The following is a 14,286-nucleotide window of genomic DNA, read 5'->3' on the forward strand; positions in this document are numbered from 1 at the left end:
GAATGCAAATCAAAACAACCCTGAGATTCCACCTCACACCAGTCAGAATGGCTAAGATGAAAAATTCAGGTGACAGCAGATGCTGGTGAGGATGTAGAGAAAGGGGAACACTCCTACATTGTTGGTGGGATTGCAAGCTTGTACAACCACTCTGGAAATCAACTTGGTGGTTCCTCAGAAAATTGGACATACTACTACCAGAGGATCCCGCAATCCCTCTCCTGGGCATATATCCAGAAGATGTTTCAACTGGTAAGAAAGACACATGCTCCACTATGTTCATAGCAGCCTTATTTATAATAGCCAGAAACTGGAAAGAACCCAGATGCCCCTCAACAGAGGAATTGATACAGAACACGTGGTACATTTACACAATGGAGTACTACTCAGCTATTAGAAAGAATGAATTTATGAAATTCCTAGGCAAATAGATGGACCTGGATGGCATCATCCTGAGTGAGGTATCCCAATTACAAAGGAACTCACACAATATATACTCACTGAGAGTGGTTATTAGCACAGAAACTTAGGATACCAAAGGTATAAGATACAATTTGCTAAACGCATGAAACTCAAGAAGGATGACCAAAGTGTGAACACTTTGCCCCTTCTTTATTTACATGTCAAATATTATCCCATTTTCTAGTTTCTCCTCTGAAAATCTCCTACCCCTCACCCCCCCTGCTCCCCAACACGGCCATTCCCATTCTTGGTCCTGGCATTTCCCTATACTGGACCATAGAGCCTTCACAGGACCAAGGGCCTCTCCTCCCATAGAGGACTGACTAGGCCATCCTCTGCTACAAATATAGCTAGAGCCACATGTTCCACCATATGTTTTCTTTGATTGGTGGTATAGTTCTTAGGAGCTCTGAGGGTACTGGTTAATTCATATTGATGTTCCTTTTATGGGGCTTCAGTCCCCTTCAACTCCCTGGGTATTTCTCTGGCTCTTTCATTGGGGACCTTGTGCTCCATCCAATGGATGACTGTGAGCATCCACTTCTGTATTTTCCAGGCACTGGCAGAAACTTGCAGGAGACAGCCATATCAGGCTCCTGTCAGCAAGCTCTTGTTGACATCTGCCTAAGGTCTGGGTTTGGTGGTTTTTTATGGGGTAGATCTCCAAGTGGGGCAGTCTCTGGATTGTCATTCCTTCAGGCTCTGCTCTGAACTTTGTCTCTGTAACTCCATCCATGGGTATTTTATTCCCCATTTAAGAAGGAACAAAGTATCCATACTTTGGTCTTTCTTCTTCTTGAGTTTCATGTGTTTTGTGAATTGTATCTGGGGTATTCTAAGTTTCTGGGCTAATATCCACTTATCAGTGAGTGCATATCATTGAGTGCATATCATATGAGTTCTTTTGTGATTGGGTTACCTTACTCAGGATCCATCCATTTGTCTAAGAGTTTCATAAATTCATTGTTTTTAATAGCTGAGTGGTACTCCATTGTGTAAATGTGCCACATTTTCTGTATCCATTCCTCTGTTGAGGGACATCTGGGTTCTTTCCAGCTTCTGGCTATTATAAATAAGGCTCCACATAGTGGAGCATGTGTCCTTATTACAAGTTGGAACACCTTCTGGGTATATGCCCAAGAGATTTTGCTGGATCTTCCAGTATTACTATGTCCATTTTTTTTTAACAACCTGTGTTGTACATGCCACCATCCCCTGGGGTACAAACCAAAGAAGGAGTAATTTCTACCCATTTAGTGATATTAACTTCATTATAAATCAAGAATAAAATCTCACAAGAATCTCTCACTTGGATTATACCTGTAATAATTTCTTTTCCACCAAAAATAAATATTTAGCTATTTTAAAATTATATTTACATGTTTTCATTCTTTTTTTGTTGTTGTTATGTGAGAGTACCTTGCATTGCCAGCTATAAAATACCTGAAAAGAAATTTTATTTTATTGTTTGACACTTATTCAAGTATAACTGCAAACTTCTTTGCTGCAGTGGCTGGATAGGGGGTTGGGATAAGATGTTTTCATTCTTACTGAAGAGCACATTTGACTCTATTATGAATATATAAAATTAACTTTATTTCACCTAGTTTTAGGATTATTATTATATTCAAAACATATTTCATCTTTATATTCTCATAGTATGTTTTAAATAAAAATAAAGTTAATATTCACAGAAAAATTATGCAAATTGTTCAGGTATCATATTTTGCTAATAACAATGAAATCTCACAGGAAAACAGAGCCTCAGTCATCCCTGTGATGCTACATAACTGGACGTTGAGAACATCCAGTGCACTTAGTGAAGGCTGATGCACACCCAATACAAAATACACTAAACTAAGATCTTTGTCAAGTGCCCCACAAGTTAAGCCATTGTACATAGAATTCTAATGGTAAAACATTGAGTGTACAATTAAATAATTTTGAAAATATGTAAGTGATACCAAAATCTCCTCTTGTACAAAAATAATATAATTGAGAAAAATGATATTTATATTTTGAAAACCTGTTAAGTGGATATTGTCTCTACTGACTAATGCCAAGTTCATTAGCATCTACTGCTTTCATTGCATACATTTTAATCAGAAAAGACTCACATTTCTAAATTTCAAATATCTCTCATGAAAAATTTTGCGACTTTATCCTTGATACTGACACTAACAAAGGTATAAAATATATTTATGTATATATGAATAATATGTTTTCTTTTCCAGAGCACTAAGAAATTATCTGATATGGACATTGTAATTCTTACAACGATAGTCCATAAATACATATTTATTGTAGCTTTAACTGTTTATTTAAAATACATTTTAAGTGTAGTCATAAAAAATACATTGAACATATTCATTGTTTTCATCAGGATTCTTGGGAAAACCCAGAACCTTTACTTAATTAGGCCTTGAACTTTGGTTTATGAAAGCATGCCAAATAATCTTTCTGGAAAATTGGTCCCTGAAGAAGTCCACATATTGGTGACACCCATTTTCCTTAGACAGTGGCAGAGATAAAAGTTCTGTAACTCCTCAGCTCATGTCCATCATAAGCTTTAGCATGCTTCTGGATTATATCTGCTTAAGAAATTTTCCATTTTGGCGATACTCAAGAATAATTTCCAGGGTGACATAACTTTGAATTAAAAAAAATGAATGGACAAATATACAAAGGTATTGATCATATACAATGTATATGCTGCAGTACATAAATATTTGTGTCTTTAATCATAGTTTACATATTATTCATATGAAAAATTAGGAATTAGCATAATTTTGGATATGTGATGTTGAAAGATTCATTCATTTACTTTTATTGATTCATTACTTACTTTTGTGTATGTTTTCCATTCACAAACCCTGACTCACAATAAGTATTGTTAAAATTGGCAAGGTTTGGATCTGTTTGGTTGATATAAGGGCTTTACTTTAGAAACAAGTAAGCACTTAGCATGTGTGCCTTAACTAAGTAAATATCAAGATTTGTGCAAACAACCACACAGTATTGATTAAGAGTCTATGAGTGGTGGTGTAATCTTCAAATATATTTGAGGTTTCATTGACAGGAAGAGAACGCATACAATCTCTGTTAATATTTATATGTCATCAAGTACTCTATTAAACTCTATTAAAACTAAAATCTATTTGCTGTTAGTGTTTACTGATATCAAAAATTAAGGAAAAATTATCTGTAAGGAAGTTTTCTCTTCTCTTTATATATAATAGGTAAGAAGTTAGGATTAGAAAACAAGCCATATCCAGGACACAAACTCATATTCATGCACAAAAAAACCACAGAGGCAGCATTCATTTCAACTCAGTTCTGACAAGTTATTTGACTTTTCTAGCTTCTTCATTTACTGGCATATGTGTCAGTAGTACCTATAGACAAATAACCAATCCTAATTAAGGTGCTATTAAAGGAAATAGTTTATATTAATAGTATGTTAAATAAAAACATAAATTATACCACCTATTATTGTATCCTGGTCAAATATGAATTTTACCTCTATCTACCTTCAATATTTGTTCATCCTCATACTGTAAAATGAATATTAATATTGAGTGAACAAAAATAAAAAAAAACAGAATATACATTTAAAGAAAACTTCTTTTTAAGTTTAATTAATCATAGTATCACCTTTGATTTCTTTTCAGTTTTAGGTTCGTTCACAATGAACACCTGGAATTACACAAAAGAGTCAGACTTCATCCTCATGGGACTGACCGATTCCAAAGAGATACAACTAGTCCTTACTGTGCTGTTTGTCCTGATATACCTGGTCACTGTGCTGGGGAACGCAGGCATGATGCTGATCATCCATCTAGATGCTCAGCTTCACACTCCAATGTACTTTTTCCTAAGTCATTTGTCATTCCTTGACCTCAGTTACTCAACTGTCATCACACCTCAAACTTTACAGAATCTGCTGACTTCCACAAAAATCATTTCCTTTATTGGTTGTTTCACTCAGATGTATGCTTTTGTCCTCTTGTCTGCTGCTGAATGTTTTCTTCTTGCTTCAATGGCCTATGATAGATATGTGGCTATTTGCAACCCCTTACAATATCCAGTTATCATGTCCACAAGATTCTGTAGTACCCTTCTCACTGGTTCCTATATGATTGGAACTATGGATTCCACTGTTAATATATTTTGTATGAACACCTTATATTTCTGCAGACCCAAGGTAATTCATCACTTTTTTTGTGACACATCCCCAATTTTAGCACTGTCTTGCAGTGATACAAATAACATTCAAATCATTATATTCATCTTTGCTGGTTCCACTCTAGTGGTGTCTCTTATCACAATATCTGCATCCTATGTGTCTATTCTCTCTACTATTTTGAAAATCAATTCCTCTTCAGGAAAGCACAAAGCCTTCTCCACTTGTGCTTCTCATCTTCTAGGAGTCACTGTGTTTTATGGTACTTTGATTTTTACTTACTTGAAACCAAGTAATTCCTACTACTCGGGAAAGGAACAAGTGGCTTCTGTTTTCTATACTATTGTGATCCCCATGCTGAACCCACTCATTTATAGTCTCAGAAACAAAGAAGTGAAAAGTGCAATCCATAGAGTTATCAAAAAGCAGAAAGGCTCAAGACTAAAATTCAGAGTGGCACTAAGTGATTAAGCTATTGTTTTCTTTCATATATATATATATATACTTATATGTATATATTGAAATATATATGAATATATATTGAAAATATATGAATATATGTACACACATATATACATATATATATATATGTATGAGTGGTGGTGTAATCTTCAAATATATTTGAGTTTCATTGTATATATGTATGTATGTATATATATATATATATATATATATATATATACTTTTTTTGTCACTCTAAATGTACCAGACGGCATGATTTCTATCTCTGAGGAGCTTCTTTTACTCAAATGCTACCTTGGCCATTTATAGGAATGATTCCTAAAATTTCTCATTTTTGGAAATCAGGAAACACATTCGTGATGGTTTAAATAAGTATATGTTACTTAAAACATGAAGAGATAACTTTGACACAATACCAATATCCTCAGAATCATTATTTTACAGTGTATGAATTAATGAGATAGCTGTGAAATGATTAATGATTCTCTGACTGTTTAAGCCTCATTTTCCTAGATTCATAATATAAATAGTAACTATAGGAGCATGTGATGCAACAATAAATTAAATATATTCCAATATAATCACAGGAAACACATTGCTATTAATTATAACTAAGATTTAATTTTTAATAATTTATATTCATTATGTCTTTTCTTTAAGAATACCTACTGTGTTTTGCAAATACATTTAGTTAACTCAGGAAAATACTAGAAAAGCTATAACCTGTAATTCTCAAATATAACTTTGTAATATACATTTTTATTAGTAAATTGGCGTGTGTTGTTTGTGATCACTGAAGTTGACTTTGTAAGTGGTATTGCCCTATTTCATTTCAGAGTAATGGATGTTTGTTTCAAGGTATCTGCCAAAGCCTCTAAAGACAGTCGTGTTCTCATAACACTGTAATAGGGATAAGAGAGATAGAAAATAGTCAAAATGTGCCTTTGGGAACGAATAGAACATTAACAATTTGCAAAAGACATTACTGCTGTTTATACTATGAAATAAAAGTGTTTGCCACTGGAAAAATGAAACCGAAAGCTGCTCCATGGAAAGAGAGCTCAACTGGGAACATAGGATGACTGGCTTGGTCTATTACTAAATAAACACACTCACTTCAAACAAAAACTTGTCTATCATAGAATATTCTCTTGAATGTACAGCAAACTTTGGAATAAGCTATTAAAGTGACTTATGTTAACAAAAGTATTATCTGCTAGTTTTTTTTTTCTTTTTTTTTTTTTTCTTTTTATTACATATTTTCCTCAATTACATTTCCAATACTATCCCAAAAGTCCCCCATAGCGCCCCCCACTTCCCTACCCACCCATTCCCATTCTTTTGGCCCTGGCATTCCCCTATATTGGGGCATATAAAGTTTGCAAGTCCAATGGGCCTCTCTTTCCATTGATGGCCGACTAGGCCATCTTTCGATACATATGCAGCTAGAGACAAGAGCTCCAGGGTTCTGGTTAGTACATCATGTTGTTCCAACAATAGGGTTGCAGATCCCTTTAGCTCCTTGGGTACTTTCTCTAGCTTCTCCATTGGGAGCCCTGTGATACATCCAATAGCTGACTGTGAACATCCACTCCTGTGTTTGCTAGGCCCCGGCATCGTCTCACAAGAGACAGCTATATTTGGGTCCTTTCAGCAAAATCTTGCTAGTGTATGCAATGGTGTCAGCGTTTAGAAGCTGATTATGGGACGGATCCCTGGATACAGCAGTCTCTAAATGGTCCATCCTTTCATCACAGCTACGAACTTTGTCTCTGTAACTCCTTCCCTGGGTGTTTTGTTCCCAATTCTAAGAAGGTGCACAGTGTCCACACTTTGGTCTTCATTCTTCTTGAGTTTCATGCGTTTATCAAATTGTATCTTATATCTTGGGTATCCTAAGTTTTGGGCTAATATCCACTTATCAATGAATACATATTGTGTGAGTTCTTTTGTGATTGTGTTACTTCACTCAAGATGATGCCCTCCAGGTCCATCCATTTGGCTAGGAATTTCATAAATTCATTCTTTTTAATAGCTGAGTAGTACTCCATTGTGTAAATGTACCATAATTTCTGTATCCATTCCTCTGTTGAGGGACATCTGGGTTCTTTCCAGCTTCTGGCTATTATAAATAGGGCTGCTATGAACATAGTGGAGCATGTGTCCTTTTTACCGGTTGGGACATCTTCTGGATATATGCCCAGGAGAGGTATTGCTGGATCCTCCGGTAGTACTATGTCCAATTTTCTGAGGAACCGCCAGACTGATTTCCAGAGTGGTTGTACAAGCTTGCAATCCCACCAACAATGGAGGAGTGTTCCTCTTTCTCCACATCCTCGCCAGCATCTGCTGTCACCTGAATTTTTGATCTTAGCCATTCTGACTGGTGTGAGGTGGAATCTCAGGGTTGTTTTGATTTGCATTTCCCTGATGATTAAGGATGTTGAACATTTTTTCAGGTGCTTCTCTGCCATTCGGTATTCCTCAGGTGAGAATTCTTTGTTCAGTTCTGAGCCCCATTTTTTAATGGGGTTATTTGACTTTCTGGAGTCCACCTTCTTGAGTTCTTTATATATATTGGATACTAGTCCCTTATCTGATTTAGGATAGGTGAAGATCCTTTCCCAATCTGTTGGTGGTTTTTTTGTCTTATTGATGGTGTCTTTAGCCTTGCAGAAGCTTTGTAGTTTCATGAGGTCCCACTTGTCAATTCTCGATCTTACAGCACAAGCCATTACTGTTCTATTCAGGAATTTTTCCCCTGTGCCCATGTCTTAAGGCTTTTCCCCACTTTCTCCTCTATAAGTTTCAGTGACTCTGGTTTTATGTGAAGTTCCTTGATCCACTTAGACTTGACCTTAGTACAAGGAGATAGGAATGGATCGATTCGCATTCTTCTACATGTTAACAACCAGTTGTGCCAGCACCATTTGTTGAAAATGCTGTCTTTCTTCCACTGGATGTTTTTAGCTCCCTTGTCGAAGATCAAGTGACCATAGGTGTGTGGGTTCATTTCTGGGTCTTCAATTCTATTCCATTGGTCTATTTGTCTGTCACTATACCAGTACCATGCAGTTTTTATCACAATTGCTCTGTAGTAGAGCTTTAGGTCCGGCATGGTGATTCCACCAGAGGTTCTTTTATCCTTGAGAAGAGTTTTTGCTATCCTAGGTTTTTTGTTATTCCAGATGAATTTGCAGATTGCACTTTCTAATTCATTGAAGAATTGATTCGGAATTTTGATGGGGATTGCATTGAATCTGTAGATTGCTTTTGGCAAGATAGCCATTTTTACAATGTTGATCCTGCCAATCCATGAGCATGGGAGATCTTTCCATCTTCTGAGATCTTCTATAATTTCTTTCTTCAGAGACTTGAAGTTTTTATTATACAGATCTTTCACTTCCTTAGTTAGAGTCACGCCAAGATATTTTATATTATTTGTGACTATTGAGAAGGGTGTTGTTTCCCTAATTTCTTTCTCAGCCTTTTTATTCTTTGTGTAGAGAAAGGCCATTGATTTGTTTGAGTTAATTTTATATCCAGCTACTTCACCGAAGCTGTTTATCAGGCTTAGGAGTTCTCTGGTGGAATTTTTAGGGTCACTTATATATACTATCATATCATCTGCAAAAAGTGATATTTTGACTTCATCTTTTCCAATTTGTATCCCTTTGATCTCCTTTTGTTGTCGAATTGCTCTGGCTAGGACTTCAAGTGCAATGTTGAATAGGTATGGAGAAAGTGGACAGCCTTGTCTAGTCCCTGATTTTAGAGGGATTGCTTCAAGCTTCTCACCATTTACTTTGATGTTGGCTACTGGTTTGCTGTAGATTGCTTTTATCATGTTTAGGTATGGGCCTTGAATTCCTGATCTTTCCAAGACTTTTATCATGAATGGGTGTTGGATCTTGTCAAATGCTTTTTCCGCATCTAACGAGATGACCATGTGGTTTTTGTCTTTGAGTTTGTTTATATACTGGATTACGTTGATGGATTTCCGTATATTGAACCATCCCTGCCTCCCTGGGATGAAACCTACTTGGTCAGGATGGATGATTGTTTTGATGTGTTCTTGGATTCGGTTAGCAAGAACTTTATTGAGGATTTTTGCATCAATATTCATAAGGGATATTGGTCTGAAGTTTTCTATCTTTGTTGGGCCTTTTTGTGGTTTAGGTATCAGAGTAATTGTGGCTTCATAGAATGAGTTGGGTAGAGTACCTTCTGTTTCTATTTTGTGGAATAGTTTGTGAAGAACTGGGATTAGATCTTATTTGAAGGTCTGATAGAACTCTGCACTAAACCCATCTGGTCCTGGGCTTTTTTTAGTTGGGAGACTATTAATGACTGCTTCTATTTCTTTGGGGGATATAGGGCTGTTTAGATCATTAACCTGATCTTGATTCAACTTTGGTACCTGGTATCTGTCTAGGAACTTCTCCATTTCATCCAGGTTCTCCATTTTTGTTGAGTATAGCCTTTGGTAGAAGGATCTGATGGTGTTTTGGATGTCTTCAGGATCTGTTGTTATGTCTCCTTTTTCATTTCTGATTTTGTTAATTAGGATGCTTTCCCTGTGCCCTCTAGTGAGTCTGGCTAAGGGTTTATCTATCTTGTTGATTTTCTCAAAGAACCAGCTCCTTGATTGGTTGATTCTTTGAATAGTTTTTCTTGTTTCCACTTGGTTGATTTCACCCCTGAGTTTGATTATTTCCTGCCGTCTACTCCTCTTGGGTGAATTTGCTTCCTTTTGTTCTAGTGCTTTTAGGTGTGTTGTCAAGCTGCTAATGTGTGTTCTCTCTAGTTTCCTTTTGGAGGCACTCAGAGCTATGAGTTTTCCTCTTAGAAATGCTTTCATTGCGTCCCATAAGTTTGGGTATGTTGTGGCTTCATTTTCATTGAACTCTAAAAAGTCCTTAATTTCTTTCTTTATTCCTTCCTTGACCAAGGTATCATTGAGAAGAGTGTTGTTCAGTTTCCACGTGAAGGTTGGCTTTCTATTATTTATTTTGTTATTGAAGATCAGCCTTAGGCCATGGTGATCTGATAGGATGCATGGGACAATTTCAATATTTTTATATCTGTTGAGGCCTGCTTTGTGACCAATTATGTGGTCAATTTTGGAGAAGGTACCATGAGGTGCTGAGAAGAAGGTATATCCTTTTGTTTTAGGATAGAATGTTCTGTAGATATCTGCCAGATCCATTTGATTCATAATTTCTCTTAGTTTCACTGTGTCCCTGTTTAGTTTCTGTTTCCATGATCTGTCCATTGGTGAAAGTGGTGTGTTGAAGTCTCCCACTATTATTGTATGAGGTGCAATGTGTGCTTTGAGCTTTACTAAAGTTTCTTTAATGAATGTGGCTGCCTTTGTATTTGGAGCATAGATATTCAGGATTGATAGTTCCTCTTGGAGGATTTTACCTTTGATGAGTATGAAGTGTCCCTCCCTGTCTTTTTTAATGACTTTGGGTTGGAAGTCAATCTTATCAGATATTAGAATGGCTACTCCAGCTTGTTTCTTCATGCCATTTGCTTGGAAAATTGTTTTCCAGCCTTTCATTCTGAGGTAGTGTCTATCCTTTTCTCTGAGATGAGTTTCCTGTAAGCAGCAAAATGTTGGGTCTTGTTTGTGTAGCCAGTTTGTTAGTCTATGTCTTTTTATCGGGGAGTTGAGTCCATTGATATTAAGAGATATTAAGGAAAAGTAATTGTTGTTTCCTGTTATTTTTGTTGTTAAAGTTGGCATTTTGTTCTTGTGGCTGTCTTCTTTTAGGTTTGTTGAGGGATTACCTTCTTGTTGTTTCTAGGGCGTGGTTCCTGTCCTTGTATTGGTTTTTTTCTGTTATTATCCTTTGAAGGGCTGGATTCGTGGAGAGATAATGTGTGAATTTGGTTTTGTCGTGGAATACTTTGGTTTCTCCATCTATGTTAATTGAGAGTTTGGCTGGGTATAGTAGCCTGGGCTGGAATTTGTGTTCTTTTAGTGTCTGTATAACATCCGTCCAGGATCTTCTGGCTTTCATAGTCTCTGGTGAAAAATCTGGTGTAATTCTGATAGGCTTGCCTTTATATGTTACTTGGCCTTTTTCTCTTACTGCTTTTAGTATTCTATCTTTATTTAGAGCATTTGTTGCTCTGATTATTATGTGTCGGGAGGTATTTCTTTTCTGGTCCAGTCTATTTGGAGTTCTGTAGGCTTCTTGTATGTTCATGGGCATCTCTTTCTTTAGATTTGGGAAGTTTTCTTCTATAATTTTGTTGAAGATGTTTGCTGGTCCTTTGAGTTGAAAATCTTCATTCTCATCCACTCCTATTATCCGTAGGTTTGGTCTTCTCATTGCGTCCTGTATTTCTTGGATGTTTTGAGTTAGGATCTTTTTGCATTTTACATTTTCCTTGATTGTTGTGCCGATGTTCTCTATGGAATCTTCTGCACCTGAGATTCTCTCTTCCATCTCTTGTATTCTGTTGCTGATGCTGGTATCTATGGTTCCAGATTTCTTTCCTAGGGTTTCTATCTCCAGTGTTGCCTCATTTTGGGTTTTCTTTATTGTGTCTACTTCCCTTTTTAGGTCTAGTATGGTTTTGTTCATTTCCATCATCTGTTTGGATGTGTTTTCCTGTTTTTCTGTAAGGACTTCTACCTGTTTGATTATGTTATCGTGTTTTTCTTTAAGGATTTGTAACTCTTTAGCAGTGTTCTCCTTCAATTCTTTAAGGGATTTTTGTGCTTTCTCTTTATTGTCTTCTGCCTGTTTAGCAGTGTTCTCCTGCATTTCTTTAAGTGTGTTATTAAAGTCCTTCTTGAAGTTCTCTATCATCATCAGGAGATATGCTTTTAAATCCGTGTCTAGCTTTTCCGGTGTGTTGGGGTGCCCTGGACTGGGCGAAGTGGGGGTGCTGGGTTCTGATGATGGTGAGTGGTCTTGGTTTCTGTTAGTAAGATTATTACGTTTACCTTTCGCCATCTGGTAATCTCTGGGGTTAGTTGATATCGTTGTCACTGTTTAAAGATTGGAGCAGAAGCTGTGTTCCACTCACCAGCAGTCTCTAAATCCTGCGGCGGGGGTCGTGGGTAGCTGACGGTACCCCAGTGCTGGTCCAGCCGGAAGAGGCCTGTGGTCCTACACAGGCCGTTTTTCTGCTTCCCTAACTAATGCAGTCTCTGGTCCCGCGTGCAATTGGATTGGAGCAGAAGCTGTGTTCCACTCTCCAGAAGTCTTAAGATCCTGTGGTGGGTGTTGTGGGTAGCTGGTGAGTGTCAGCCGACCCTGCGCCCCAGATGCCCCGGTGCTTTTCTGACCGGAAGAGGGTTGTGGCCCTATGTAGGCCGGATTTCTCTCTCCCCAACCAGAGCAGTCTCAGGTCCCACGTGATTGGACTGGAACAGAAGCTGTGTTCCACTCACCAGCAGTCCCAAAATCCTGCGGCGGGGGTCGTGGGTAGCTGGCGAGTGTCAGGCAACCCTGCGCTCCCGCTACCCCGGCGCTGATCAGGCGGATGAGGCCTGTGGCCCTACTCAGGCCGGTTTCTGCTTCCCTAACTAATGCAGTCTCAGGTCCCGAGCAATTGGATTGGAGCAGAAGCTGTGTTCCACTCACCAGCAGTCCCAAAATCCTGCGGCGGGGGTCGTGGGTAGCTGGCAGGTGTCAGGCAACCCTGCGCTCCCGCTACCCCGGTGCTGATCTGGCCGGATGAGGCCTGTGGCCCTACTCAGGCCGGTTTCTGCTTCCCTAACTAATGCAGTCTCAGGTCCCGCGCAATTGGATTGGAGCAGAAGCTGTGTTCCACTCACCAGCAGTCCCAAAATCCTGCGGCGGGGGTCGTGGGTAGCTGGAGGGTGTCAGGCAACCCTGCGCTCCCGCTACCCTGGCGCTGATCCGGCCGGATGTGTCCTGTGGCCCTACTCAGGCCGATTTCTGCTTCCCTAACTAATGCAGTCTCAGGTCCCGTGCAATTGGATTGGAGCTGAAGCTGTGTTCCACTCACCAGCAGTCCCAAAATCCTGCGGCGGGGGTCGTGGGTAGCTGGCGGGTGTCAGGCAACCCTGCGCTCCCGCTACCCCGGCGCTGATCCTATCTGCTAGTTTTTGTGACAGTTTGGAAACAAAGATTTTTAAAGGAATAGAAACATTGTAACAATTATAGTTAACCTTGTGCAAGCTGTACTGAATCAATAATGGTGGAAACATGTCTGTGTTAGACATGTAAAAAAAAATTCTATCATTCCCTTTATACTTCCTTTGATACATTTTTCATTCATTAAAAGCCCTCAAATTGCCATTGCATTCTGTAAGATGAAAGTTTTCTAAGTGTATGAGAAAAACAAAATCAGGTTTCTATTCTTACATTGTTACAACATTAATACATTGCAAATATACCATTTACACAATAATACACTGTACATTTGAAAAATATTTAATTCTGAGACATATACAGTACCATAGGGTATTTCGATGGTTTAAAATTAAATTCTCATTTAAAAAGTTGACATGCTTTTTACTTTCAGGTTTTACAAAAAAAAACACATGAAAATCAAAGTTGACAAATAGATATTTTGTTGTTCGTCTCAATTTTTGTTATAATAAAAATGATTTTATTTTAAAAATTTTACATATCTGTTCTGTACCTACAGTTTGAATTGGCTTCTTTCTTCTTTTATGTTTGTAGAATATGATTTTAATATTTTCAACTAATAATATTCAACAAAATAATTATTTTAAGATATATTTTGTTCTTATGTCTCCCTTTTCATTTAGTTTTTTTTATGTTCTTCCTTTTTTATTAAATTAATTTATATTTTACACTCTATATTCCATTCCCTGCCTTCGATCCACCCTCTCAATGCTCCACATCCCATACCTACTCCCCGCACCCTATGCCACCTGGATGCCCTGACCCACCACCCCACCTGACCTCTAAATTCCCTGGGGCCTCCAGTCTCTTGAGGGTTAGGTGCATCATTTCTGAATGAACATAGACCTGGAAGTCCTCTACTGTATGTGTGTTGGGGGCCTAATATCAGCTGGTATAAGGTACCTGGTTGGTGGTCCAGTGTTTGAGAGATCTCAAGGGCCAGATTAATTGAGACTGCTGGTCCTCCTACTATATCACCATTCTCCTCAGCTTCTTTCAGGCTTCTCTAACTCAATAACAGGACACAGCTGCTTCTGT

At 38.0% G+C, this 14,286-nt stretch overlaps 1 protein-coding gene across 1 annotated transcript; it reads left to right on the top strand.

The window, feature by feature from the left end:
• Nucleotides 1-4,138: 4,138 nt before the first annotated feature.
• LOC110290170 (olfactory receptor 8H1-like) lies at nucleotides 4,139-5,116 on the top strand. Its single transcript, XM_021156660.2, has one exon. It carries the CDS (start codon nucleotides 4,151-4,153, stop codon nucleotides 5,114-5,116), a length of 966 nt encoding a protein of 321 aa, XP_021012319.1. The 5' UTR covers nucleotides 4,139-4,150.
• Nucleotides 5,117-14,286: the final 9,170 nt, after the last annotated feature.

This window comes from Mus caroli, unplaced genomic scaffold, assembly GCF_978045245.1.
Source record: "Mus caroli unplaced genomic scaffold, Mus_caroli_1 scaffold_2, whole genome shotgun sequence".
NCBI classification, from domain to species: domain Eukaryota; kingdom Metazoa; phylum Chordata; class Mammalia; order Rodentia; family Muridae; genus Mus; species Mus caroli.

Bases quoted from the DNA above. Each gene is read 5' to 3' on its own strand.
- LOC110290170 (XM_021156660.2), top strand. From the start codon at position 4,151: ATGAACACCTGGAATTACACAAAAGAGTCAGACTTCATCCTCATGGGA.